The 27,939-nt window shown below is 46.1% G+C and overlaps 1 protein-coding gene across 4 annotated transcripts; it reads right to left on the reverse strand.

Moving 5' to 3' along the window:
- Positions 1 to 262: 262 nt before the first annotated feature.
- Positions 263 to 12,150, reverse strand: LOC143377819 (uncharacterized). Of its 4 annotated transcripts, XR_013087419.1 has the most exons (5): positions 10,875 to 11,845; positions 3,272 to 4,426; positions 1,746 to 2,237; positions 1,094 to 1,250; positions 264 to 1,002 (listed from the first exon to the last, which is right to left on the reverse strand). XR_013087419.1 is itself a non-coding variant. In XM_076829573.1 (3 exons), the coding sequence occupies exons 1-3, from the start codon at positions 11,038 to 11,040 to the stop codon at positions 1,798 to 1,800; spliced, it is 1,761 nt and encodes a 586-aa protein (XP_076685688.1). In that variant the 5' UTR covers positions 11,041 to 12,150; the 3' UTR covers positions 1,700 to 1,797. The 4 variants fall into 4 exon arrangements, 1 of the variants encoding a protein (XP_076685688.1); XR_013087418.1 differs by having other exon boundaries at positions 263 to 1,254; positions 10,875 to 11,846; XR_013087417.1 differs by having other exon boundaries at positions 264 to 1,250.
- Between the last annotated feature and the right edge of the window lie 15,789 nt (positions 12,151 to 27,939).

Here is a 27,939-nt window from a genome sequence, read left to right on the forward strand (position 1 = left end):
TTTATGATAATCTTGAGGCAAGGGGTTAAATATCAAGCTCCTCAGTGCGGATCGTTAGACTAAACCGTTAACCGTTCGCCGTGTGCGGGAACCCTACAATCCTACTTGTTACACATACTCCTTGAACGCCTATGCGCGTTCCCCGCACACGTTCTGTGCACTGAATAAATCTGCATATACGACTCACAGCACTCAAAGGGTTAAAAAATGAAATTGGAAATGAAGCATTACATCGTTCCAAGATACCCCAACTTCCACTGTTCCCGTTTGCTTCGTCGACTTGGAAGTTCGGCTCGAGTCGATCTGGCTCCGTTTCCGCTCGCGGATCGTCGAAACGAATTGTTACTCGCGAATTGGTGGTCCCACGATAGTATTGTATCGATTACACGCCCTCCCCTGTCGCCCGCGCGTGCTGCGGGCGGGATCCTTAATTGCGAATATCGGGAACGCAGGGACGTTCGGCTCGTGTTCATACGAAGCCCACGCGTGGGCTATCGATTCCTCGGCGACATCGAGCGCGGAGGGATGAAAAGAATGCCGTTCGGATCGCATCGGCTCGCGGCCGATCGATGCCGAAGAAGCTCGCGCCTCACTGGCGTCGGACAATAATCCCTGTGCGCGATAGAAATCGATCGGTTCGGTAACACTAACTTCGGTATCCACCCTCAACGTTCCTTCGTGCTGCAGGAGGAACCAACGCGCACGATGCACCGTGTTCCCGCGGCTGGCTCGTCTTCGGTGCTCATCAACGGACTGTTAAACCTCGGGAGCGACTGCTGCCCTCCGTTCACCGCTCCCATAGACGGAATTCGTCAAGTACGAACAGCCGAAATAAGTCTGAGATCGTTGTCTTACCCAGATAGCGTTCGTCGGCGCACGACGACGGGATTTCGACGTCCTCGTCGCGACCTGGGTCACCTGTGGCGTCAACGATGACGGCTAGAGCTCCCCTTGCTCCCCACCGGTGCGAACGAAGGTATCCAACTCCGCACGTGAAGGTTTCTGGGGGTTTCGGGGAGGAGACAGAGGAAAGACGGGGGTGAAGTCGCCGTCACCGTTGAGGCTATCGAAATCCAAACTGATTGAGACGAACCTGAACGTGACACTGGGGCGGTGGCAGTGTGGGAACGTTCGTTTTCCACTTCGTGGCCGACGAGCACACGATATTCCTCACCTTCCTTGCGCAGCAAGACGTCTTTGGCGACTTCGAGAAATCTGGTGACGCGGTTCTTAGGTCGCTTTTCGCGTCGCTGGCTGGAAAGCAGAATTTTCAACCCTGATTAGCTATTTTACCTCTGAGTTCAGAGGGAACAGAGAATAGTTAGCGATATGTAGGTAAACCAAGCAATAGTGAGGTTTTTTGAGGTGCTAGGAAAAATGGGCGGGGCAGATGGGAGTTCCCGTGCGCTCGTTGGTTACTATAACCCCGCCCCGGTCCAATAAGCACGCTCCGATACTAGAACAACAGCGGAACCTCGATTCTAGTCGTCCCTATTCCCACAGACTACGAGCAGTGGCTACGGGATCTCCATCCTCTCCATTTAGTTTCTGCGCATGCGCATGGAAGACTTCGCTACTACTTGCTGTATCTACATTCGTGAAACACTCTATCTATACATACTATTCTCTCTCTCTCTCTCTCTCTCTCTCTCTCCCTACACTTGTAAACTACAGTGTAGCCGTCAGAGTCTCAGTAAAAACCACCAATCCATCTTTTACCTCCCTAAAGTGTTTATCAAATTTACCTGACGATCAGCGGTAGCGGCATCACCGTGCGCCCTTCCGAGCCGGAAGCGCTTAGAGGGGCGTGTCGACGTCATTGCTGTTCTCGTCGTTCTCCCTCTGGCAGGCGGACTCCAGGTGCTTGTTCAGGTATGACTTGAGGGCGAACGACTTGTGACACTTGTGGCACTCGTAGTTCTTGTCGGCGGAGTGTGTCTGCATGTGGGCGCGCAGATTCGAGCGATCGGCGAACGCCTTGCCGCAGTGGGCACAGCCGTACGGCTTCTCGCCCGTGTGACTCCTCAGGTGGCCTTGCAGCAGCCAAGGCCGCGAGAACATTTTGCCGCAGACTCCGCAGCTGTGCGTCAGCTTGTGGGTGAGCACGTGCATCGCCAGCGCCGGCATGCTCACGTACGCCTTGCCGCAGTGGATACACTTCTTCGCCGACTGGGAGTCGATGCTGCGGTGCGTCTGCTTGTGCCGCGACAGGTTTGACGACGTGGCGTACTGCTTGCCTGGGAACAGAGGATTTCCATGGGTGAAACACTGGTCGCGGAGGCGTGTTTTCTGGTAGGCGCTAGGAGCCGACTTGGAAGACTTCCCGCCAATTGGTTTGCCAGAAGGAAGGTCCTCCTTTTTGGCATATTCTTGGTTCACATCTTGGATACTGAGCATTGTGGTTTACAGTATAGTTGTCGCGAGCAAAGCTGAAGGGACTAGGAAAAGAGGAAGGACAATTACTGCTCGATTCCACCAGCTTTCTCAAGTTTCTGTTGATACATTGAATGTGATCAACTTGTTGTTAGTAAAATAAAACCACTGTCAATCCATTAACAATTGACGTCGTATAAATTGATTAATTTTCTCAATTGTGTGATCCTATAGTGTGCTAAACAATAGCAAGCACAAATCTAATAAGTAAATTACTCCTTTTCAGAACTACCATATGTTTATAAACGAAAAAACAAGAATTGAACTTGCACGTACTATTTTACTTTTACCTAAATGTAACGCATTCAAAGACACAAAATTCGTTCATTGACACTATTCCCCTATCTCTACTAGTTCTCGAGATATTCCACAAAAATGATTTTTCAACCCTAACTTTGAACGCAGTTTTCACCCCCTAAATATGAAAACGGGGATAAATAAAAAACACGTATTTCTTATTTTTCGGTCTTCTATAACATATTCAAAAATCAAAATGATCGGAGGCGGACACCTAAAATACTCTCCTTGTTAGCCCTGTCAGCTTTGCTAGTGACACCTATAATTTTGTCCTCTTCACATCTAATTCAATACCCTTAGAATATAATAAGGTATAATAATACAATTTCTAAGAATATGGAAGTTGGACAGAGTACCACTATAAGGAAGCAACTGTGAACTCCAGTCACATTCAATTCTAGGTATCTAGGACGCTCCTGAGGTACCTATCGGTCCACAAATCCCAAGTTATCATACAAGTGGTCCTAACCAGCTACTAACCCACAATGAGCCAACGTTCTAACACCACAATCACCACTTGAACAAGCCACTGAAGACCTACCGCATTCACAGCAGACGTAACGTCCAATCTTTGAGGTCTCCGGTGCCTCGACAGGCTCCGCCTCCTGCGCCTTCTGCGTGGACGCAACCTTCTTGTTCTTCGACCTTCCATCCGCCACCAGGAGGGTGTCATAAGTGTAGCTAGCTGGTTTGGCTTCCGTCTGCTCGGTAACAGTCTGCACCTCTTTATCCTTCTGGCTGGGCTGCGAGTTGGGATTGTTGTTCTCGATGTCGCTGCTGCACTCGGAAATGGGCGGAGTCAGCGGTGGCGCTGCCTCGATGCTCTGATGCTGTTGCTGTGGCGGCGGTTGCAGTGGTTGCTGAGCGACGATCGGCGTACACGGGATGGACGGTGTGCTGTAGGTGAGCAGTATCTCCTGAACGGGCGACAGGGGGATGAAAACGCTTCCAGTCTGCTGGACTATCGTCGCGCTGGGCTCGTAGATGATGCTGGCGGTGGAGGGTTGTTGTTGCTGATGGTGAGCGTAGACTGTGGAGTTGGCCAGATCAATGGTGTTCACTTGGTAAATGGATTGCTCCGGCTGGTAGACCGTCATCTCTTGGATATCGGTCGCCGGGCTCTCTATGACGCTCTGGGGCCCGATAGCGACGCTGGGAGGTGGTAGAGGGGGCAAGGACCTCGAGAGTTCCAACAGGTCGTGAGCCGCCTCCGTTTCGGCCGCGGAACGGTCCTTGAACATCGAAGGCACGTGGCTGGAGACCACGTTGCAGGCAGACCCTATCCTTAAGTCAGGGGTCGAATGATTCGGGGTGTCTTCGAGGTGGTAAGGAGTCGCTGTGCTGGATGGTGGGGACGGTTCCCCCGGCGGCGAGTGATGCAGGACCGTCACGATTGCTTCCTGCTCCACGGTGGCTCTGGACGGTGACTTGGGCGTGGTGAAGGACGACGTGGACGTTGCTGAGGTCTCGACGAGTGAGTTGACGGGCCCTGTTGGCAAAAGCGTCGTCGACGACAGACTCGTGCTGGTGATCACCGTCGTCGTCTCCATCCGTGCCATCGTGGCAAGCTCCGTAGAGGTCGTTGTTGCGTCGCTGGTCGAGGATGTCGTCGCGTCGACATTGCTGGGACCGTTCGCCCCTTCTCTGGGCAGCTCCTGGTCAGGCGTGGGATCCTGGGACTGTGATGTCAGGTATTCTGTAGCATACAACGGATTTTTGTGGTGTCACTATTTGATGGAACATAGACCTCCCTGATGGGAAAATGAAAAAGGATGTCTGATGATCTTTAATTTCTTTCTATCTGAATAAAGTGTACGAGTATGAGACACTTTGAATCCTCATAGAGTTCCATCTATGCAGTAGAGCAGGCCTGCCCTTTAAGATACAAATACCTGCTCAAGTTTTGGGATCCGGGCAACAACCGAGGGCTGAACTGTTACTTTGTTAACCGTTGCGCGAGTGTTATCAGAACTGCAAGAGTATGTGTGCACGCTCGTACGCGTGAGGCCCAGCTATGTAGACTCGTGGTACGAGCCAGTATGGGCACAGTGTTGCAATTCTCCCGCAGCTCATGCTGTGGTTAGCAACGTAACGGTTCCGCGCTCGGCTGTTGCCCGGGTCCCATAACTTGAAGAGGTATTTGCACCGTAAAGGGCAGGCCTGCTGAGGAGAGGCAACGTAACAGTTCCGCGCTCGGTTGTTACAGGGGTCCCGGAACCTCAGGAGGTATTCGGCTCCCGACTGGGCAGGCCTGCAGTAGAGGAGCTCCCTACTGCGCGATATCCCTAGACATACATGCGCTTCCACAAATATTCCAAACTTCTAGAACCAACCAGTCGACCGCAATAATCAAGAAGAGTACAACCCTCGGGAAAACAATCCTCGAAAGTTCAACTTGAAAAGATTTCCCAGAATAAGCATCGAGTATCCGTAATTCCCCTCCACGCGTACCAATTAAACTTCCCAGGCATCCAGCCGGCGAATCCTCCTTAGGAAAGCAAGAAGCCTCGCCGTGAAATCTAATATACCTTTCTCGGCTATTGGAATTTCGTTTCTGATTGAAAAAAAGAAACTTTCGCTCGGAGCAGAAGAGACGAGGAACAAACCAGCCAGAAAGCTGGGCAGGCTCGAGCACGTACGAGGCTCTGCAAGAGAAAGAACAGGAATATACCTAACCTCTTGTTTCCCAGTTCCTCTCGAGGATATTAACGGGCCGATTGATGAGAACCGCCTAACTCGATTCCCTTAATTTGACTTTTTAATCGAGATTTAACGACGATGGGACAGGAGAGGGGTGGTGTTGGTGGTGGTGGTACCCGAGTTCTGTTGTCGACGTGCCAGCACAGAGTGTCGAACCTCGACGGAGAAGTGGCGCTGGAGGGGAGGGCCGGGGAGAGACGGAGGGGAGGGGGATTATGACAACAAGTATGTCGGGAACGGGGTCAAAGGGGACGAGTGGATGGCTAAGGAAGGTGTACGAGCGCGGGCGGATATAAAATTTCACGATAACTCGGTTATGAAGCTGCGCGTTTCGTTGCAACGGCGGCGTATCGCGCCAGAAGTGGCCGCCGACGTCTTTTCGAATCGTTCCAAGTTGTTGTTATTGTGCTTTTTGCCCGTCACTTTATCCCACAGCAACTCTCTCGGGCTTGGACTTTTACTCGATTAGCGGAAAATGGATACAGACGATAGTGATATTTATCTCGAATCTCTGAGATTCGATTTTTGGGAAACTGTTGGGTTTTAATCAGGTAACTACCTGATTTTTTGTGGAAGGGTGGAGGGGAAAGTATCGATTTCAAATGGAAAAGAAACGTCTATCTTCGTTGTAAGTTGCCATAAATATTGATAAGGGTATTGGAGCGACTTAATTTGTTTTAATATTCGACGTGTAAATCATGTTTTTTTTTATAAATATAAAGAATGAAATTGTTTACCTTTAGGAATATTGTAAATGGACACACGATTCGGGAATCTTAAATGGAACTGTTGATAATTTAGTTTTTGCGAAGATGCGTTTTTGCTAATCAAGTTTTGCTAAATAATTTTCAAAATAGTATTTTAAACGATACTGCAAAGTATAAGTCGTAAGATGTAGTAAGTATCGAATGATTCGTGCGACTAACGATAAGGGGTCTTCCTAGTGTGACGACTGAAAAAAACTTAATTTTTCGGGAATTAAAAAAATAAAAAAATATTGCACGTATCCTTTGCAAGTTTTTAGCTTTATCCTATCACCTTTTAAGACCACAACAAAAATGTTGTAAGTAAAAATATCGATTTATAGCAGAACAGTAAGAGAGGAAGAAAGTATAAGAGAGCAAGTGGAAGAGGATTGTCTGTGGTCAGACGCGTCTCCGAACCAATATGACTCTAGCCGTATCCCTTCGTACCTTCTCTTGCACGCGTTATCTCGAAATTTATCTCGAGTAAAAATCATTCACGTTAACAAGAAGTTTACGAACACACACAAATTTACTAACCTTAATTCCATTTAAGCTTCTCAAGCTACTTTGGTCACCCCCTTAGAAACATCCCAACGTTATATTTCCTATAATACTACAAAAGTATTCTCTATCAAGCGTAATAAAAGAAAATTACGCATCCTTTAACTTATACATGTACTAAGAACAAATTCTTTATTCTTATTAAAAAATTTGCAAATATTAAGGTCTCTTCACAGTAAATACTCTAGTACCTCAATTCTCATATTCTATACCGATGCCTCTGTACGTTCTATCATAATATTTCCATATGCTAAGCAAACCTTCGTACAATAATAATAATTTCACGTGTATCTACTTCCCAGAGACGACACTGTTTCAACAAAGATATACAGTGCTGGAAATATTTATTGCATCACTGGAATAAACGCATTATATTTTTCTAGCGCTATATTTGTTAATATTTTCCTAGTACCAATGATAAGAGAGGTATAAGTTATCATTTATAGTAGGAAAATATTATTGCAAAAATGTGTAGCTCATTGTCAGTAGTTTCCAAAGTAAGTTGGATACGAATCATTTCCCCAATCATATTGCTATGAAAATTCCGCATACTCCGTAAATTTGAGAGTGATGTAATAAATATTTCCAATACTGTACAAACATAGAAGCAGTGTAAATATATACAATGTACCATACAAGTATCTCGCGTGGAAGGCGGTTAAGTTACAAGTTGAATCAAGGCGAGTCCTAAATTTTCTTCAACTTCCTTCGACTGGAGGAAGTGTCAGCTGATTTCAGGGTGAAACGTCGGTATACTTCGCATTCGATTGTCCTGGTTTCGAGGCGACGAGACAAGCGTGCGCAGGCATTGTAACGAGCCTTAAGTACGCTCGTTGCAGCTCCATTAGCGTCTCCGGCGAAGTTTCGCATGACACTTTCTCGTTCACTCGATTATGAATACGAAGCATAAACCGAGACCTTACGTAATGGGGGGCCGTCGTTGAAACGCCACCGGGCAAACGACAATTCAGACAATTAATGTAGTTTTCCTGGGAGCAACGACACATTATCGCGAATTACAGCCAACGAAACCTGATGTTCCCACCTCTAGCATTACCTTGAATATTTCACGCGTTTTTCTTTGCGGATTCTAGTGTTTTTGCTTTGAAATTCATGAGCTTTCAGAATTTTTTTTAGTAAAGCCGATACAATTTATACTTTGCAAGGCTGGCAAGGGAAAATAAGATTCTTGATGTTAGAAGCTCAAGAATTAAGCAAAGATCATTCCACTCTGTGGAATTAAATGTCCGCGAAGGGTTAGAGAATCAAAATTCAGATTTATTCAAGTATTAAAGAGATATATACTCTAATAGAAACGTGCAACTCATTTTCTCTCCTCCTTGCTACTATAATACAAACCTCCATGGCACTAAATAAAACAAAATACCTACTGATTCTTAATTCAAAAGGAACCATACGTATTTTCTATTTCAATAAACCAATACGACTCGCATAAACATAAATATTGTGTTGGTGTTGGATAGCATTAAAGTTCCTTCATTTATGGCGAGGATACGATAATCACAGAAACTCAAAAAAATAAAATAGTTAAAAAGCAAAAAATATTTTCATTCAAACTAATACATACACCATTCAAAACAAGTAAAGAATCGTCTACCTAAAAAAGTTGCGCCGCCATTCTGAAAGCTAACTACGCTACGGAAATAAAATATTTATTAAAGCTCCCCCCCCCCCCCCACCCCACTATTTCGCAATTCCCGTTTGACCAATCCCCCATTCACGAAATATTCCGAACAACCCACGATGTGCTTGCCACCTGATAAATTCGTCTGCATTTTCATGGTGAGCAGCTTTCGTGTGCAGAAATTTTTCTTCCCTTGGACGAAACACGCGCTCGTGTGCCGCGCCAACACGAGACGAACGATATATGGCTAGGGAGTGAATCAATACCGCGGGCCTTCGAAACAAATAGCGATATTCGCATTAATTGGACGTAATAGCCGCGGCTAAAATATCGATTGCTGTATTCCTTCACCGCGTTCTCGATGACGAATGGGCCAGCCATTCGGATCATCCCATTTCACTCGAGATTCCCCCATAATTCTGTGCATGCATCGATACACGGCTCGACCCGACCCTTTTCTCGGAATTCTGAGCCCCAGAGATTTCGCGAACAGTTTCTTTTCCTGAAATTTTGCTTCTGGGGGCTGCACGTGGTAGGAATGTTCGCGGAAAAAGACAATATTGCGCGGTCTGGGTGAGTGAAGGATTTCCTCGAATATCTGGACCGACAATGGTGTGGAGTTTAATATGGATTCAAATTACGCGCAATGTTGTGTAATGAGAGGAAATAATGATAGATTTCAGTTCGGAAAAATTGTTTTTACCTCTAGAACACAAATATTAGAGTAAATGTTCCAAGTACTGCCAGTATCCTTATAACTAACACTTTATTTATTTCAGTTAATGAACACGTAATGTTGAAAGAATAATGTACAAAAAAAACGTATTATTGAATTGGGACTGTTCTTATTACTATTATTATTATCGTACACTATTCTTTATTCGTCAAGTTTTTATTAAGCAAAGTAGATAAAGTGACAGTAATTGGGACATCTACCCTATTTTATATTCTTTTAACAGAATGTTTGGAAAATTTACCACTCTCTCCAGATTCTTATATTCATGATACAATATTGCAAATTTTATCGTTGGTTAATTTGGGGCAGTTAGTACACATTAATGCTCTATTTCCTACAAAATATTGTGTCACAAACAACGCAAAAAATAATCGTCATTCTGCCAAAAGCTTTGTCAGTCGTAAAATTATGGGTTTTTGTGTTCTATGGTTAAAGTTTAGCCCAGGAAATTTGTGTTACTGAGAAAGGTTAATTGGGTAATTTCTGATTTCTGAAGACTTTTGGTGTTTTATAGGCAATGCTAGTTGTAATGTAATGATATAGTTATTGGATTTATAGGAGTGCCTTATTAAATCTTTGCTGTGAGTTTACGTTTGAAAAAGTGGAAGAGTTTCTTCGCCATTTAACGGATTAAACTTTAATTGCTTACATCATTAAGATACGAACACTTCCATTATCATATCACCGAGTTTTTGTTATTCAAAATGTACCCTCTTTTCACTACTCTGCTCCTTTCAAAACATTTAATTTACCATACACATTCCAAGTATCGCAAATAATGGAAAGTTAAATTTAAATGACGAATTGGAAAGATTAATAACAACATTTGACTAGCTCCAGTCGCCTCAAATTAATGAAGATGATTAAATTGCAGCACTGAGTTTATTACACGCATAGAATAGCATGTAACAAGATACTTCAACGTGTCGATTAAATAAGGAATATTCTACAGAAATAGTATCCCTTTTGGTCGAACAGGATTTATGAAACAAGATCTGAATTTCAGAAAAGAGGAATCTGGGTCCTGAAAGAGAGTGCAAGTCCTCGCTGTGCAGTACCACCAAACTTATCTTTTTGTCGAAACACCCTAGTCCCAACTGAATTACCAAACTTCTCATTCTCCAAAATCAAATGCACATTTATAGGGTACAAGATTCAAAGCCACAGAATATATTAAAGAAAACGTCACCACCAAGTTGCTGACATTACATGCGAATCATTTTGAAAAAAGCTCCCAATAACTTCATCAACGAGTACAAACGTATATCGATCAAGTAGAACGATATAAAAATTTCCAACTTCCCCAAATTGAAATCATCAAATCATAGAAACACTCATCAAACATAACAATCAACTATTGACAAGCTTGAGAATTGCTACCGATAATCTCACGAGTTCCTGATCAACCTGAACCACATTAAAATTTCCAAATCCCTTATTTATCCTCTATTTGGAATATATCCTCCACTAATCACAACCGAGGGTACCGAGTAGCAGAAATACTATATAGCCTCAGAACGACAGTGTGGGGTCACCAGCGACGCAAAATTTACATTCTCTTACTGTCACCGAAATCCATGTACGAAAAATACAAAAAAATCATTCGGAAACGTTAAGTGTAGTTTGAAATATTGAAATTTCGATTTAAGGTAGTTCGCGACCCCACAATGTTGGATACGCTATAAAATTGCGAGAGCGTGGTTCTAAAGTTAGAAATCTCGAGAGGGGAGGCTAATGGTCGGCGATCGGGTCGTACCTTGAGCAACAGGGGGTGCGACGCTCCCTTCTATGGGCGAGACGGGTATCTGCATGGTGGTTGGCGATGGCGTGCTCCTGCCGCGACCCCAGCTCTCAAATCCTCTGGCAACGCTGCTTATGTACTTGTTGCACAGGGCCTTCTTCACCATGTAGCACCGCGGCATCTTGGCTGGCCTTTGTTCTATCAGAACTGCTCAAACACGAAAAGCCGCAGCTCCTCTACCAACGGAAACGTTTGCCACCGTCACAAGCTCTCGCATCGGTCCCTCCCTGCACCCACTCCGCACGAGCACCCCGGTCCTCGCGAATCGTTTATCGTCCCCGTGCAAAACCGCCCTTCACGCCGATCTAAACGAACCTCCGAAGGAGCCACGCGTTTCTGGAACACCGAGTGTGTGCCCGCTGTCGATCCTCGACTGTCGCGCGGCTGTTCCGCCGGTCCCACGCGAATTCGTCGATGGAAAACGTCGTCCTGGTGGTCTCCGCGGAGGCCACCAGGATCGAGACCCGCGATTCGATCCTTCGATCGATGATTTCACTATAAGAGAACGCTGTCCACCTTCAATGCTCACTGCATCCTCGGTCCACGAGCCTTCTATCCCGGTGGAATGTCAGAGAGGGGCCTCCTTTGTCGCTCTCAGCCGTTTTTCGAGGTTACCAGTGCCGAGAGTCCTCCTCAAAGAAAGCAACCCCTTCTCGCGGCCAGCATGGGTATCGATCCTCTTCGAATCGGCACTTCCGTCTGGCGAGAGCGGAAACGTCCATCCACGGTCGGAGGTTATATCAGCGACGAAGTCAGAGGGGGCGGCGTATTAATTCTAGATGTCGTTGCACGATCGCTTAAAAGAGCTCCTGCTATATATGCGTATACATCTACTTTCTTATGTATAGATATATTTCTATGTATGCGTTTTACGTGTGTATATGTATCGTACATACAGAGACTTGTGTATAACGTGTATATTAAAATATCTTTCGGCGAGAAGCGAGTCAGTCCAGCCGGAGGGCGTGGACGCTTGGGCGATCGAGCGATCGAAGGATCGAGCGGATCGCCGACTGAAGCTGCTTCGAGGCGCGCGAACGACAGTGCGGCGGCGGTGGGATCGCGGTTGTGAGCTCGTTCAGGTGTCTACGGTGCGAATTGGCGCGGCTTTGCCTTGCTTCCTCCTCTCTATTTCTCCTCGTCTTGTCGCTTTACCTTGTTTGTAGTATTGCTTTCGTTGTATTCACGGGTGGAAGATTCACGTCATGGCGGGAGCGGCGCGGCGTGCGCGCGGGCTAATCTCTCCTCGCTGCTACATCTACGCTTGCTTTCCTTAATCATCTACGGTCTGCCCTGTTTTCCGTATCCTATCACCCATATCGCCTGCGATCCACGGGATAATCCTACTGCTAATCGTTTCCTTATCCTAACCGCTCGGCGCTCCTCCTGCTCCTTATCTTAATCCTTTCGCCGCTCCACCATCTTCCTGCATCCTTATCGAATATCCTTCTTTCCCTTCTTTCCCTTATGTCTCTTCCATAGAACCTTAGGGTCTCCTATCAATCTCTTCGGAGGTGCATACGCTCGAGCGTGGCAGCTTGCCCCTTTGCCCGACTCTGCGAGGGCAGGAAAGTCTCGTTGGTGTCGCAAGGTCTACTCGCCTGGCTGGTCCCAGCAGCGTCTCATTCCGTCAGCAACGCTGTCGTCCAGTATCGTGGTCGTCGGGCGTGTCCGTTTCCGTGACATCCTCATTTCGGCGACACCCGGTACGTTGGCTGCAGAAAATGGTGGTAGCCACGCTGGTTCCTTCTTTGCTGGGTTCTAATGGCGGAGAACGAAGGTCTTAGTAGCAGGGAATAATGATGAAAACGGTCTCCTGCTCTTCGAGAGTGGGTTAATGGCTGAGGAAGGAGCTCCAAATGGGAATGATAGCGAAGATTCACCTTCTTCTTCGGGGCTATTTACTGTGTCCAGTGTTTCCTGGTAGAGCGGTAAGCAAGCTTTCGATTCAGAGGGGACCCTGATGACATAACTAATTTTACACTCGTGGCTTCAGTTTGGGTCTTCTGCTTTCTGCTTCAATGTTTCTATTTCGTTCAGTGGTTCAATGAGAGTATCAATGTAGAACCGAAGAATGAGATTTCCAGGAGAGAATGGTCAGTGCTTGGGGTGCACCAAGGACTTCACTTGGATCTTCCACTTCTCTTTGAAAGCTTTCCCTGTTCAGAGTTCACTGATGGACCAGTAGCTGAGGAACAAGACCTGTTATGGTTTGGAATGGAAGATTGATACTCTTCACAAGACCAGCGTGTCGTCAAACATCCTTGCAGTTATAATCCTCTTTGTAAAAGCTTCTCTTCAGCAGCTTACTTCACTGGTAGATCAGCAATGGAGGAGCCAGGCGAATTTCAAATCAGAAAAGACAAAATAAATCATCTCTCCTTTTCTTCCTCAAACCTTTCTTCCTTATCCAGTGTTCACCATAAATCCAACAGCCAAGGAACGATTCAGGTATCAATTAGAAGCGCAAAAACGACCACTGTCTACAGGTGCAAGGTACCAGCAACCATGTCTTCTACACCAACCCCCACCTCTTTATAAAACCTCCCTCCTCTATCCACCACACGCCAGCAGGCCGAGAACCCAGGCGGCGACTCTTCGATTCAAATATGTCAGGGCACAGATGAAATCATCACCATCTGCATTCCGTTCCATCAGACATCCCTCGAGCCCTCGTCAAAGCAGCAAGTAGCCCCGAGCACGCTCCGTTTATCGCGGAAACCCGTAGAAATCGGAGGAACGTGTGGCAGGGTTTCGCACAGGTCGACGGCTTCGTGGCCTCTGCACTGCGACGTCCTTGTTCCTTCTTCTTCAAAAACGAGTGTCTGTCATCGAGGTGGGCGGGTGTACCTTTTGCAGGGACGTGCAACAAGTTGGACAACAGGTCCGCGATGTTTGTGTATCCGTACGTGCGCGCTGTCGCCTTACGCGTGTGCCCGATGACTCCCTCTGCTGACTCCCCCTCCCCTCCCGCCTCCTTCCACGATCGCAGCTCCGTGTCGCTGCGTCCCGACCGATTGGGCCCGCGGTCGGGACGAGCCACCGAAACTGGGACCCCCCTCGAAGCTACGAGCCTGCGCTCGCGCGGCTGTTCCTCCTCATCGGCCTCCTGGCAGCCGCAGAAGCTTCGGAAGCTGCGGACACACTACCACCGTCACCTTCTCTTCGTCCTCGGCACTCGGATTTTTCCCGATTCGCTTAGGTTCCGTTCGACCCCCGTTCACAAGCGTCTTTGCATCTCCTCCCCGCCTAGGGGCACTATTCCGCGACACAGGGTAGAAAGAAGAAAGAAAACGAGGAAACCTGTGGTCCCGGAGAGGGTCACGCGACACCACCGACGCGCACGAAGCGTAACCACGACGACGACAACGACGACGGCCGCGACAACGACGACGACGACGACCACCACGGCCACGTTTACAACTATCGCGCGTTCGGTTAGCACTAGGAGCACCAGGTGGGACCGGGGGCTCAGCCCGAGGCTCGTCCACGGAGGGGCACAGGGGCGGCTGGACGACGTGGCCAGCCGAGGCGTCTGCGAGGACGAAGATCGAAGACGAAGATGTACCACCTGTGGGCGCAGAAGCAACAATTGTCCGCCGTGTATCGCGGTGGAGGGTAGCCCGACTACATGGCTCGTACCGGGTGTGGCTGGGGTGCAACTGCCAATGCAGCGTCGCCGAGCACAGCGTCGCCCAGCGTCCTGGGGCGCCTGCGTCCTCTCCTCCTCGCTTCGTGCAGCGAAGCTCTCTCTCCTTTCCCTCCCCGGGACCCGTTCGACTTGCCCCGCGCGCGGCCCTCTCTGTCCTCCTCCCGCCGTGCCGTCCACCCTTTAGCCTTTCCCAACAACCCTGCTCGCTTCTCCGTTTCGCTTTTGCACCGTCCCGCCGGCCGACGGGCGCGCAGTTCCACGCTCTTCTCTCCCTCTCTCCGCAACCCTCCATCAGTGGGGGGCCGCGGAACGAGGAAGGAAGAGGGCGGACGGTGAATCGCCAGGGGAAACCCCTCGCGACGTCGATGTGGCTCTTGCCCATCGATTTTGTACGAGTTCGGGGCCGGAGCAACACCTGTTACCGCGTACGTTGAGCCGGGTCCAGAGCTGAATGCGTATACGCTGAGCAGGCTGAGCGCGCACGAATGACGCATGCGGAGGGATCGAAAGTGGCATTGTGTCTTTCTTCGCCAACTTCTGTGCTTAGCTTGGCCCACTCCGCAGTCGTAAAGATGGTGTGATTAGTTAAATAAACATACAGCTCATACCTCCGAGTCATCCTGTTTACCAATACAGGATGATTCTCCAGCGACGCCTATCAAAGAGGTGCCACCTGGTACCCCGTGGCGAGGACAACCTCCACAGTGCTTCACCGAATTTTATGGGTTTCGACCCTCGAAATGATTGGAATACCATTAAAAAGTTAGAAATGTCCAATTGATTCCTTATGCTTCGCCGATGAAACTAACACCAACAACAATGTAATTCGGACCATAATGAAGGAAATTTCGTGAAAAATTGATTTATATTATTTCAAGCTGAAGCTGAATTCGTTAAAAATAGTTTCGTGTGATTTTTAACACAACAGCGAGTCGATCAGGTTGTATGAATTAAGAACAATGCAGGGTATAGTGAAGAAAAGAAATACAAATTATTCAGTAAAATAAAGCTTTAAAGTCTATCATGGTAATTGCATTATATTGTTGAAAATGTCATTTTTAGATTTTTGATTAACTGTTTATAGCAATATTAGCAATGGATTAAATTCATTCACATAGATCCATCCTTCGTGATTAAAAAAAAAGAAGCAAGTCCGTACCTTCAATAATTTAGGTCATTAAAATTAATTTCTGTAGGCGGGTTTTCAAGAGACACGGCAGTGTCTCGCGCCAAGTTCATGCGCAGCGCGAGACGGCCGTGCCTATATTACGCCGAGCAGGATTTGGAAGAACCCTTCGATTATCGAATCTCAATAATGGTTGAGCCGATTATGTTTTGAATGGTCTTAATGGATAGCTTGGGTTTGATTTACATAAGAAAAGTGTCTTCGTTTTGTTCCTACGTGCCTTATGAACTGAGATATTTCGATGCAAAGTTGCAATTTGGCGAATTTTATATTAAGAGATTTTCTCCATCGTCAAGTGTGGGCAAGAGGGGAACATGAAAGGGTGAGGAAATGTCTTTCAGGCACCTTGTTCATTCGATGAAGGTTTCGGCCAATCGCGTAACAAATTGTTGTCACGTGACAGCCAGACAAAGAGCACACCTGTCAAGGCAAACGTATTTTGAATAAAATATTTATTGCTATTGAAATATTTATTTGTATAAAATAAAAACATATCTGCTTAATATTATTTAATACATTTTTTGTTTGTATAAACAGCCATTGTTATAATTGGCGCAATTTTTGTATATCATTAATTTTGTAAAGCTAAATATAGCACACTAATAAATTTACGAGTTTTTTTTCGTTCGTCTGGGCGCGCGCATATACTTGGCGCACTTTTTTGTACCTTTTTTTTAAAAAGGTAATTTTGTGGAGATGTAAAAATCACCGAAAGCAGGTAACTTCGTAGATTTGTATTTTTTTTTTATCAATTTCGAATCTGCAAAAATGAGGACTTGACCCTCCCTGATTTTATATGGACTACCATATATTTCAATATTATGAAAATCCGAGACATCGAGGATTTTAGAAAAGTATCACATCTGCTTCTATCTTCCACGCTGAACGCAATGCACTCCAAATTCCCTTTGATGTGCGGAAGAAAACCGTCAACGGTCGGCTCAGGCCATGTGCCTTCGCCGGCATTCGCGAGTCGGGTCGTATGCGCCGAGTCACCACGAATGACACGTCCACACTAGCATATGCGTTCACGCTCACCCTTTCTGACGTAGAAGCATGCGGTCCTGGCTACCGTTTCACCCGTCCACGTCAAAATATTCGTGCGCGCTCAGCCTGCTCAGCGTATACTCATTCAGGTCTGGACCCGGCTTTGGAAGGGTGCAGCGCGCGCGGGGCCGACGCAGACGGAGAGGGAGGAGGAAGAACGGCGTTGGGGAAGCAGGCTGACGGACGGAGAAGGACGGTTCGTGGCGGTTGAGAGGCTTCCGGGGCGACGAAGAGGGAAACTTGAGTTTCGCAGGACAGCGGGCGTGACGGAGATGGGGTTATCGCGGGTGGCGGGAGAGAGGGAGAGCGGGTGAGTGGAGCGGAGGGGCCAGAGGTGGAGGAGGTGCGAGCGAGACGGAGGTGAGAACGCGCGAGGGAAAGAGAAGGTGAAAGTGGATGGGGTTGAGCCGGCTGGGCGGAAGGGGGCAGGGAGGGACAGAGAAAGGAGACGTCGACGGCGGGCAAATAGCGACGTCGAGGAAACGCCGACGCCAATCGATAGCAGCGACCCCGGCGTCGTACCGCGTACGCTGGCAGGGCTCTGCGATAGCGCATCGCTCACGTTCCCTTTTCTCTCTTCCTCCGCCCGCCCGCCCCACGTCACCTCCTCCTCTTCTGCTTCTGTTGCAAGGCCTTCTCTCTCTCTCTCTCTCCCTCTCTCTCTCTCTCCCTCTCTCTCTCTCCCTCTCTCTCTCTCGCTCTTTCGCTCTCTCGCTCTCTCTCGCTCTCTCGCTCTATCTCTCGCTCTCTCGCTGTCTCTCTCGCTCTATCTCTCTCTCTCTCTCTCTCTCGCTCTCTCGCTGTCTCTATCTCTCTCGCTGTCTCTCTCTCTCTCTCTCTCCCTCTCTCTCTCTTTCTCTCTCTCGACTTCCCTCCTCGTCCTCCTTCTACCGCTTCTGCTTCTGTTGCAAATCTTCCTCCCCTTTCTGTCCCTAGCTACTATCCAGCTCCTCTCTTCCTTTCCCCACACCGTCGCGTCGGGCTCCTTCCCTTCTTCTCGCCGAGCTTTTTCCTTTTTGCCATCAAACTGCTCAACCCCCTACCCCTCTCTCCCCCCACAGTCGGTTCCTAGTTTCGTTGCTTCTCCCTTAACCCTCCCTTCAACGTTCATCTTGCAGGCGTTTCGCTTCCTTCTCTAGCTCCGCAAGCCCTCTTCGTTCGCTCCTGGCCGTGGATCCACGCTCCTCCATCCCCTACCCTTTCGTGGCGATGGTTTGTATGCGCACCTTATAATCCCGACGCTTATTCTCGGACGTCGTCTAACCGCTCGTATCGTCTGCGTCGTTCGCGATAGCGCGTCGTTTCGCTCTTCCCCTCTTTTTTTTCCTTCTTTCTCTGCCATCGCTCTGATCCTTTTAGCTCCCACCCCGCCCGCCTGCTCTCCCTTTCGTACGTTCCTACTTCGCGTCTTCGTTGGCTGAGATACCCGCGGGGGGATGCGAATTTTTTTTGTCGGTGATTTAACATCGGCAGCGGTTTGAAATTCTTGGTTGTGCGGTGGATTGTTCGGGGTGTCCCTTTCGTGGGACTGACGGGGGTGGTATTGTGGATTGTTTGGAATGGGGGACGGGGCGCAATTGTGGAATTGGAAGGTGGAAGGAAGGGGAATGGATATTGTAATTAATTGGGAATTGTAAGTTTAGCGGAGGGAGGGAATTAAAGTTCGGTTTTGACGGTTTGGGGATCTCTTTTGATCAGGGAATCGGAGCTGTGTTGAATTTAGAATCGATCCCGTGGTATTGAATTCAAAATTGGAAGTGCACTAAACTAGGAATTGCAACTGCAGGACATTTAAAGTTAAAATAGTACTCGCTTAAAAGTTGGAAGTATGCTGCTTGCAAACTGAAAATCTTTGAATTGAGAATTAAAAATTGACATTCTGCTAATCTGAAATTGTAATCGTACTCAATTAAAAAGACTGCTCCGAGTTGGAATTTAAAGCCACAGAACAGATAATTGAAACTTCACTGAAGTCAAGATTGCAGCAGTTCTTAATTGAAAACTGCAATCAACTCGATACCAGATATATTCAACCAAACAATACCATCGCTACTCCACATGTAGCCTTCTGTATATTCCTCCCATAATTCCTATCAACTATATTCCCGATCCCTTAAAGTCTGTAACCACAACCCCTTGGCTAACAACTCGCAACCACTCATAACGCATTCAAATTTCCATTTCAATAATAAATTATCACGCACCAAGTAACATTCCCCGTTGAAAAGAAGGATTATTCGTTTTGTAGCTGGAAGTCTACCGGGGAGCAGAAATATTTCCCGGGTACTTCTGTTACGCCTTTGAGCGCGGAATTAGTATGTTTGTAGGAACGATTCCCTGCTGGGAATGCCAGAGTCCGCTGAAAAACTCGAGTCGCCGCGCCGTAATGGAGAAGGAAATTTAAAGTCCGGCCTCTAAAAGGTTAACGCGATTGGAGCGTTCGCGGTCCGATATATTTCCCATGCCGACCGTTTGCCCCGTCAATTTAATCGCGGCTACCGTCGCTACCGCGAAGAGAAACAGCGCCATTTTATTTTCTCACCACCTTTTCGAAGAAACGGTCCTGCTAATCGAGCCATTCGAGCACGCTCGGAATGCGGACCCGCGACCAGCGATTTTCAAACGTTGAATCCATCCGGACGTATGCGCGTAACCTGTGGGTTTATGGGGGGTCTAATTAACGAATCGTGTTATCATACGAACCGTTATTAAACATATACGAATTTCCATTTGCCTAATGGCCGCGATTACTCCTACCCTCGTACTGGTGTGAAGTTGTTACGTTCGGGTAACGATTTTGGGTTCGAAATGGTAATTGCAGCTGGGAATTATGCGGGGCTACCGTGAATTGTCTGACCATACTCGGGGTGTAGTCTACTGAAACCGTGGCGGAAAGTAGTCTCGCGACCGCTGCTCTTCTGAGGATTTTATTCGAAGGAGGGTTGACTTGGTATCAACCTGTGTCAACAAGTGGTTAAAGGCACGATACTTTCGCGCGAGCTTTCTAATTTTTATTCTTGTTTTAACGACAGAACTTTTAAGCTTCTAGGTTTAGATCTTCGTCTGGACTTTTTGAAAATCTGGCGAGTCAGTCATATTTCTTATTCAAAGACACAAAATTCGTCCATTGACGCTATTCTCCTATCTCTAATAGTTCTCGAGATATTCCACAAAAATGATTTTTCAACCCTAACTTTGAACGCAGTTTTCACCCCGCCAAATATGAAAACGGGAAAAAATAAAAAAACACGTATTTCTTATTTTTCGGTCCTCTATAACATATCCAAAAATCAAAATGATCGGAGGCGGACACCTGAAATACTCTCCTTGTGAGTTAAAGTGATCAGTATTAACTGAATTGAATCACTGATTTGAGTTTATGAATGTAAATGATTCATGCAAGCCTGATATGTAAAATTATTTATTACTGAATTTAGAAGGTGGATACTTTATATGGCCCAGAGTGAGAGCTTACAAGTTTTTTTCTTTTTTATTTTGTTAATGAGTGGAGTCATTCATCAAGGCATGCTGTCATTTATCGTCCTGCCTAATTTATACTACTTCGTTACTGTCGATAATTCTAGGATAATTCTAAGAGCAGAATTAAAGAGGCTGGGCAGTAGAAGAGTAGTAAGCTAGTGGAGTTTAGTGGGCCCCTAATGGTTGACTCATTCTCCTTTCTTCTAGTTTTCCTAATCTATTTAACTGTGCTCGTGACATCTACGTTACTCTAGTGACTCAAAATTGAGCACATGCTTGGGCCATATTACACCACACACTTCTACGGACATCCATCGATCGCTACCGACACCAGGCACACCAGTGGGTTATTACCCGTTGGTAACGAAAGAGTCGACGACAACTTCGTGCCAACTGTTTCGTTCCCTCTCGCTCGCTCTTGGGTTTTCTTACTTCCGCAACTCGTCGTACGCCCGCCGCCAGCCCCGTTCGTCGGGGTTGATTTGCATTATGTGCATATTTATTGTGGAAGATCTCTTTCAGAACTATATCCAAGTTAGTTCCAAACGAAACACAGGTCAGGCCTGCGTTAAGTCTGCGTTATGTATCTTGCGTGGGGAGACCCCCGCGCCGCTAACAATAAGCGTTCTCTGCTTTCAGCGGAAAGCGACGATCGCGTGCGGGCCTCTTACCCTCGATCGCGTTAGATGGCCGGGTAATTGCGGGATACATTCTATTTTGCAATCTCCACCCGGTGGTAACTCCCACTTGGACGTCCGTTCGCTCGTTCTCGCCCGGTCCGCCGTTAATTGCGCATATTCACCGGTTGCTCGGCAACCTCTGACGCTCGGCATCGGCTACGCTGCTATCCCGGGACCGGAATGACGCAAGCTGCGACCAAGCCGCGCGGACACCGTCGCCCTGTACCCAGAGGTTGAATTTTGAGGTCAAGAATAGAATTCGAACAGCCGTCGATCTGCCCGCGATGTGTCAATTCATCTGTGAGAACCGCTTTCATCCCCTACATACAAGGGGTGTCTCGTAATAGGTGGTGTCCATTCCAAGCATCGACTTGGGTCTAGGGGGCAATACAGTTATGTACATCGCGTAAACGTATAACCCATTTAACCTTGTTTACGAATCGCGAGTTTTGTGGCCTGACAACCTGTGCCTGCGCACGCGTAGCTTCAAAGGAGGTATGGGCTTCCACTCCTGGCTTCAGATAAATCGCTCATTTTTAAAAACTAATCTTTATTAAGTTTATACTAAAACAGTGAATATTCTTAAATTAAATTTTTTAATTTTTAATTAAATTAGCGCTACAAACGCAATAATAAAGAGTTTAATTTTGCTTTTTCATTACTATATTTTTTCTTTACCGTCACGGTTTCTCAAAGATCTCTCTCCCCCCCCCCCTGGAAAAAAGTCTGCGGACGCCCTTGACAAGGGGTGGTCAAAAAGTAACGGGTGTATTAATAAAAAAATTCATAAAAAGTACCTATTCTTCGAGCGTTTTGACTTCAGGGCCCCCTTAATTAGATAAAAGAGAGCTTCAGAGGTCTGAATATTCTGCGAGGACAGCGATGAACTAGATTCGGGGTCTAGCAGGGTATCTAAGTACCTAGTATCGAAGCATTACCTACTTTTTCTATCATGGACTTCTTCGTTCCACAAAACCTGCCTACTTAGAGCGGCAGAAACGAGGGGCCCGGGTCTACCGACGATGCTAAAATTGCTGATCGGTTAAGGCTACCCGACTGATTCACTGACTTATAGGCTGATCACGAGTAGAAGTGGAACGTGGGTCTTCATAAATCAAAGGATTACTCGTGGATTATCTGAGAATGAAATACAAGCGGCCAGACAGAGTTCGCGAGCCGCCATGATCCTGAGTTCCGGATCGCTCGTCGAATCCAAGCATCCCGCGAATGGGGTAGGAGTCCTGCTTTCCTCGTGGATGAACGGCAATGTGGTAGAATTACTCACGCAAGCGGAGGAACGGCGCGGCGGATAATTTCGACACCCTCGAAGCGTGCAATATGCGAGTCGACTCGCGACAGAGATGGACTTCTTCGGAAATCGGTGCACGTTTGCGCGCACCTATACGCGGCCACAGGGTAGTCTCTTCTACGTGATTTAATCTGCATACTAAAAACGCCAAGGGAAGAGGCGAACAGATGCGGTAGAGCAATCTACTTCTCCGAGAATTGTTTCGTTCTCGTGGTACCAACCCATTTGGGAACAACCGTCTGTTCTTGCAACGTTTCTCAGACGTTAGTTCTACGCTTTTCAACGACTCACACAAATATCGTCCAATGAGAGCAACACGGACTAATAATCCTAGTACATACTCGGCAAACGGAGAAGTAGATGATTAAAACAATAGGGTTCCAAAAGCATTTTGTTTTGCAGGTCTTGTTGCCAGTGTAGAAATAATTTTTAGCGCCTATGTAATTATTTAATTTTCCACTTAATTTTAATAAGTGTTGCATACAGAGGTCGCTACAAAAATTCAATGCAACAAGTGACTATGTTATGACTTTCTTATGACATATAATTATTTTTTAGTTTTTAGTGCATTTTAATTTAGTTTTTACTACATTTTTAATAACCTCGTTTAACATAAATTTTGTTATATATTTTTTTACATAATTAGTACAGCCTACAGGAATATATTACTGCCACTAACTCGATTTCGCCAAAAAGTGGGTTAGTCCGTTTTTGTCCTTAATGCTTCATATTTTGCAAATTTTCAACAAAACCTAATTTACAGCGATAATACATAGAAAAATTGATCGGATAAGACAGCTGCAAGTACCTTCGCAATGTCCTACAAATAACAGCTATAAAATGATTACGATATACATACGAGCTGTTTAATGCAAAATTGGTGTAAGTCAATTTTTTTTTAACATGCTTTGATATTATTGGATTTTACAGAACTTTTACTTCATCCATCATTATCCAGTAATCAATCTTGTCGATTTACACATATTTTGCATTAAACGGCTCATATATTTTATCAATCGCGTATACTTTTTGGTGCCCAATAGTAATATTGGATGTCCTCCAATTTCAGCAAAACCGTGCAAACAATAATCCATAAGAGCAGACTCAGAGTGTTAGAAAATGCCAGCAAAAATATCGCGAAGCGTTGCTCTCTGGTTGACGCGTCGCCAAGATGGCGGCAGCTTAGGGGTCTTCATTTGTCTAAAACGTAGCAAGACACTGAGGAATTGCAGCAGACGGTTTAATCTTCGGCACAAGGTCAAACGTATAAATTATTATGAAATACATACACCGGACGTTTTATTAATACAGCCTTGTTTGATTGACACCGTTTCAGCTGCGCTTATAAACCCATCGTGAACGATCACCCACAGAAATTGGTCGAGTAAGACAGGCGTAACTTCCACCAGCTCACGGCATTATCTTAAACGCTCCTCGCCTAAGACAGTATACATCTTACTCTCTTCTATGGTCTCTCGCACTTGTGGGTCGTCCCCGTGTTACGTGCCGGTTACCTTTTTCTTTTTTATAAACTCATTCCGCTAAACAAATTAGAGACATTGACAATTGATCCAACCATCGCGTGTTACGGGAATTTCTCTCGATCGATTGTCAATGATTTACGAACTGAAATTCTACGGTGATAATTAATTCCTTCGCGCCACAGCATATTTTCTCATGCAAGATTGTCGACAACAATCTTCCAACGCTGCGCGACGTTCTTGGACTGGTGGGCCGCGTGCACGAAATGTATGCTCAGCAATTTCAAGCTCTTTGTTCCAAAGTCCCAAGTGCTTGGGCCCTTGCGTTCTGTCGTTACAGTCGGCTAGCAAGTCGCGTGGTGCGCGGTCGATTCGTCCGAGGGACACATTGCTATTCGATTAAAATAGTCTTTGAGCTGGAGTTCCATAGCTTTAAAGTGAACGTGGAAAGACTCAGTCCCCGTAGAGACTCATACACGTTCTACCGTTTAAATCTTTATTTTAACCATTTATCGTTAATTCTTATGTTTTGCGCTTTACTATTTAAATCTACCCTTTTATACCTTTTATAACTCTAACATAAGTGTACTGTGCGACGTATCCTGCGCTTCAACACCGTGTGCCGCAGGTCTCCAGGTCAGAGACACAAAGAGAGAGAGAGAGAAAGAGAGTGACAGTAAGCCGTCTAAAATTTCACAGTCTTCGCGTACCAAGTCGGTGAGTGAATCCTGGTATGCTATTGTACGGAAGCAGCAGTTGATACAACCACTTAGTGTGTTATGAGTTTCCCTCGATCAACTGTTATCTCCCTTAAGTGTGAACCGCGTTCCAAAAAAATTCTCCATTTTATGTAATCGCCGACCGCATTACCTTTTCCAAATTATCGTCTCACATGTATAAAATCAGAAACGTACGTGACAACTGATCCAACCACCTAGTGTGTGTTACGGGTTTACCCTCGATCAATTATCGTCCAGTTCAGCATGAAAAGTATGTAACTTCCGCAACAAAACCAACTATTGTCAATTTCCATACCCTGCAATTGCAAAGCTTATATTATTAGTCAGCCACGACTTTGTGTAAATCCATGTAAATTCCCCATTTTTGAACCACCTTTTGTTTCCTTTTGCTTATTTTGTAATACATGGTAAATTTTATGTAAATTCGTCTCATTTTGTTTCGAACCAGTCTCGCCAAAAATACCACATCCTGATTGGGCAACCTGCATAGGTTGTAGACAAAAGCCGTACCCAAAACAATCCTGATTTTTGCGTAATAACTCTAATTATGTCAAAATTATAACAATCCTTTTTTTAAATTCGTTAAGCGTTGCGTGAGAAAATTAGACTCAACCGCTCGGTCGCTTAAAAATTAACGCCCTCACGTAACACCCGCGACGTTACCTTCTCCAACGCGTTCGCGCTTATTTCGCGTCCTTCGTCGTTAATTCGCCTTTCCACGAAAGCGACCGAATTCACTTGGTCTCGTTGGTTAGTCAGGTAGAAATAGGGGTCGATAGTCAAACGATCGAATCGAGAGGAATCGCGTTGTCAATGATAACAGATGGAAATCAGTGAATGGCGATCAGTGAATACTGATGAGTGAATTATAGTTATTAAGTAGTTGTTTCAACTGGATGTCTGGATGACTTGTGTAAAGAGATTATTATGGGAATGGCTGCTTCTATCCTTTTTGTTTTATGCACGAGTCTACTGAGCAATAGCGGGGTTTGTAGGAGGAGATAAGGGGCACGGGGCAGGGTGGAGAAGAAAGGAGTTAGCGGGAAATCTTTGATCGAGAGTCATCTAATAGCAAAACTTCGATACTAGATCACTTGTCAAACCTCGAAACTAGTTCATCGCCATTTTCAAAGATTGGAGATCTCACTATCGCTTATTACAACTGTAGATTCATCTAGATAAAGCTTCTACCGTACCGAGTTCCACCAATACCGACTCTTCTCTATCCCAGTCCCATAAGCTTGGTCTCACCTGTTTCAAGGCGAGTGAGCTATTAGTTAACCCTAAGTAGGTTATTAGTTTACCCACTCTATCCTAAATTGATATCAGGTGGAACAAGCCCACGATCCACCATACCCCAGCTCCTCAAGTTCGAGCTTATTTACCTCGACCTCTACAAGAACAGAATTTTCACTTTTAAATTCCTCAAGTTTAGTATTATCTGTAGCCGGCCTCACAAGCGTAACTTCCTCTACTTCAAGTCCCACGAACAGCAAATTCTCGATACCCGACCTAAAAATGTTAGCATCTAGATTTCATTAGAAAGAATCATACCTTAATAGATCCCATTTGGAAGTTTCCCAGGATAGATTACCGATACCAACATAATATTTAAAGCCTACTATCAACTTTCTCACACAAACATGCAAAAATGTGAGTTCTGACTCTCCGCGAACCAGGTGAATAATCTACAGAGTGGTCTAAAGAACCTCAAAACCATAAGTAATTAATTTAAAAAATTATTGTAAAGAAATTTCTTCTTGCACTTTATGGGCTAATAAACCACATGTAATAAGTATTTTGTTATATATTTTTTTTAATAAAACCAAAAAAAAAAAATTCCTAAAATTATTCATTTTCGCTGCGGCTGGATTTATGTAACCCCTTAAAACCGTTGTGGTTTATTACACCCCACATGGTTCGCGGAAGGTTAAACTTTCCTTTGACACAAATTGTAGCTCGTTGACATCTTGTCCGACGAGATCCCGCTACCCCTATCTCGATTCTCATGGTGTCCTATTAACCATGTACAGCGTCGTACATTAATATATTCTCCTACACGTATAGTGCTACTAATTTCCCAAACAAGTTGATATTCACGCGAAAGGTCTCCATCGATGCGCGTGTGCCATCCTTGTTAAGCAGCCTGACATTTCTATCACTTCTGCGGAGGGTGGGCAATGTTGCTGACACTGGAGTTGCCGCAGCAACACGTCCAACGGACAGAGAGGGATGACGTCGAGAGAGAGAGAGAGAGGCCAGGTCTCGTTTGAGGCTGTAAAATGCCTACGTTACCGTGCCGCTCGAGCGTCAATGCACGAGGGGATGATTCATCCCCGCTGCCGCGGAGCAGGGTCTGCTGAATCAGGAATGACTGCGCATACATTAAATACATCGTGCAAAGAAAAGTACTTCCATGAAGATACATGTGTCCCCGTGAACGAGGGCCACGTGTTGGAGTGATTAATTTGTCGAGCCGCCTCGTAATTAATCACACGAGGCACTTTCGGTTGATCGTGGAAACTGGGTTGCCAGGTGAGATCCGTCACCAGTGGTCGTCGAGTTCTAATTTCTTTAATTAGGCTTCATTAGAATCCTCTGCCCATAACGCTCCTAATTACTAATTATACAGGAACGCGTGTATTAAATAGCAATGCTGGGAACGAGTGAACTTAAGATGGCCGGGTTTGGCATTTTAGTCAAGATGGATATATTAAGATTACGAAATATGGAATGCAATATATTTGTGCAAGTAGTGGCGCACCCAGAGGGCGCCAAGGGGTCCTGGCCCCCCCCCAAAGAAAAAGAAAAAAGGAGATTAATACATCCACGACTCAAGTAAGTCAAGAGCTGTGTAAAAAGAAAAGAAAACTGGATTTTATCCAGTAAGTACATAACTATTTGTGGATCCCCTCGATTCACGTTCTCCCTGTTAGTAGATTTCTGTGACCAGGAACGAGGTTCTAGTTCCTTTTGCTTAGTCATCGATCGTTGTTTTCCTTGCCGAAGACCTTGCCCAGCCACGTTTCCCCTGAATTACACGTAGATCTACGTGAATTAATGGAGGGAGGGAGACAGAGTTGTTCCGGTTTGCGGAGAGCTTACGTTACCATGGCGTTCGAGTAGCGCCGTACAGGGGATAATTTATTCAGGAAGTACGGCTATGGGTATCGCCTCAAAGACACTGGGAGCACGGCATGGCCACTCCGTTACCCCCGCCGCGTCGGCTCTGTCACGTTTTACGATCTCCGTACGTTCTTGCACGTTTACGCGGGGACAAATCGCGCGGTAAAATGAAGAGTAACGCGAGATTGCGTGTTTTTACCAGGCCAAGTGGAAATCTTGCATGACTGTTCCGCGTCCTCCTTTTAGCGCGTCGAAATAATGCCGCGCCTGGTTCAAATGGCTATCCGACGTCCAATTGCATTTAAACAGCGACTGTTTA

Source organism: Andrena cerasifolii, chromosome 1 (genome assembly GCF_050908995.1).
Source record: "Andrena cerasifolii isolate SP2316 chromosome 1, iyAndCera1_principal, whole genome shotgun sequence".
Classification (NCBI taxonomy): Eukaryota; Metazoa; Arthropoda; class Insecta; order Hymenoptera; family Andrenidae; genus Andrena; species Andrena cerasifolii.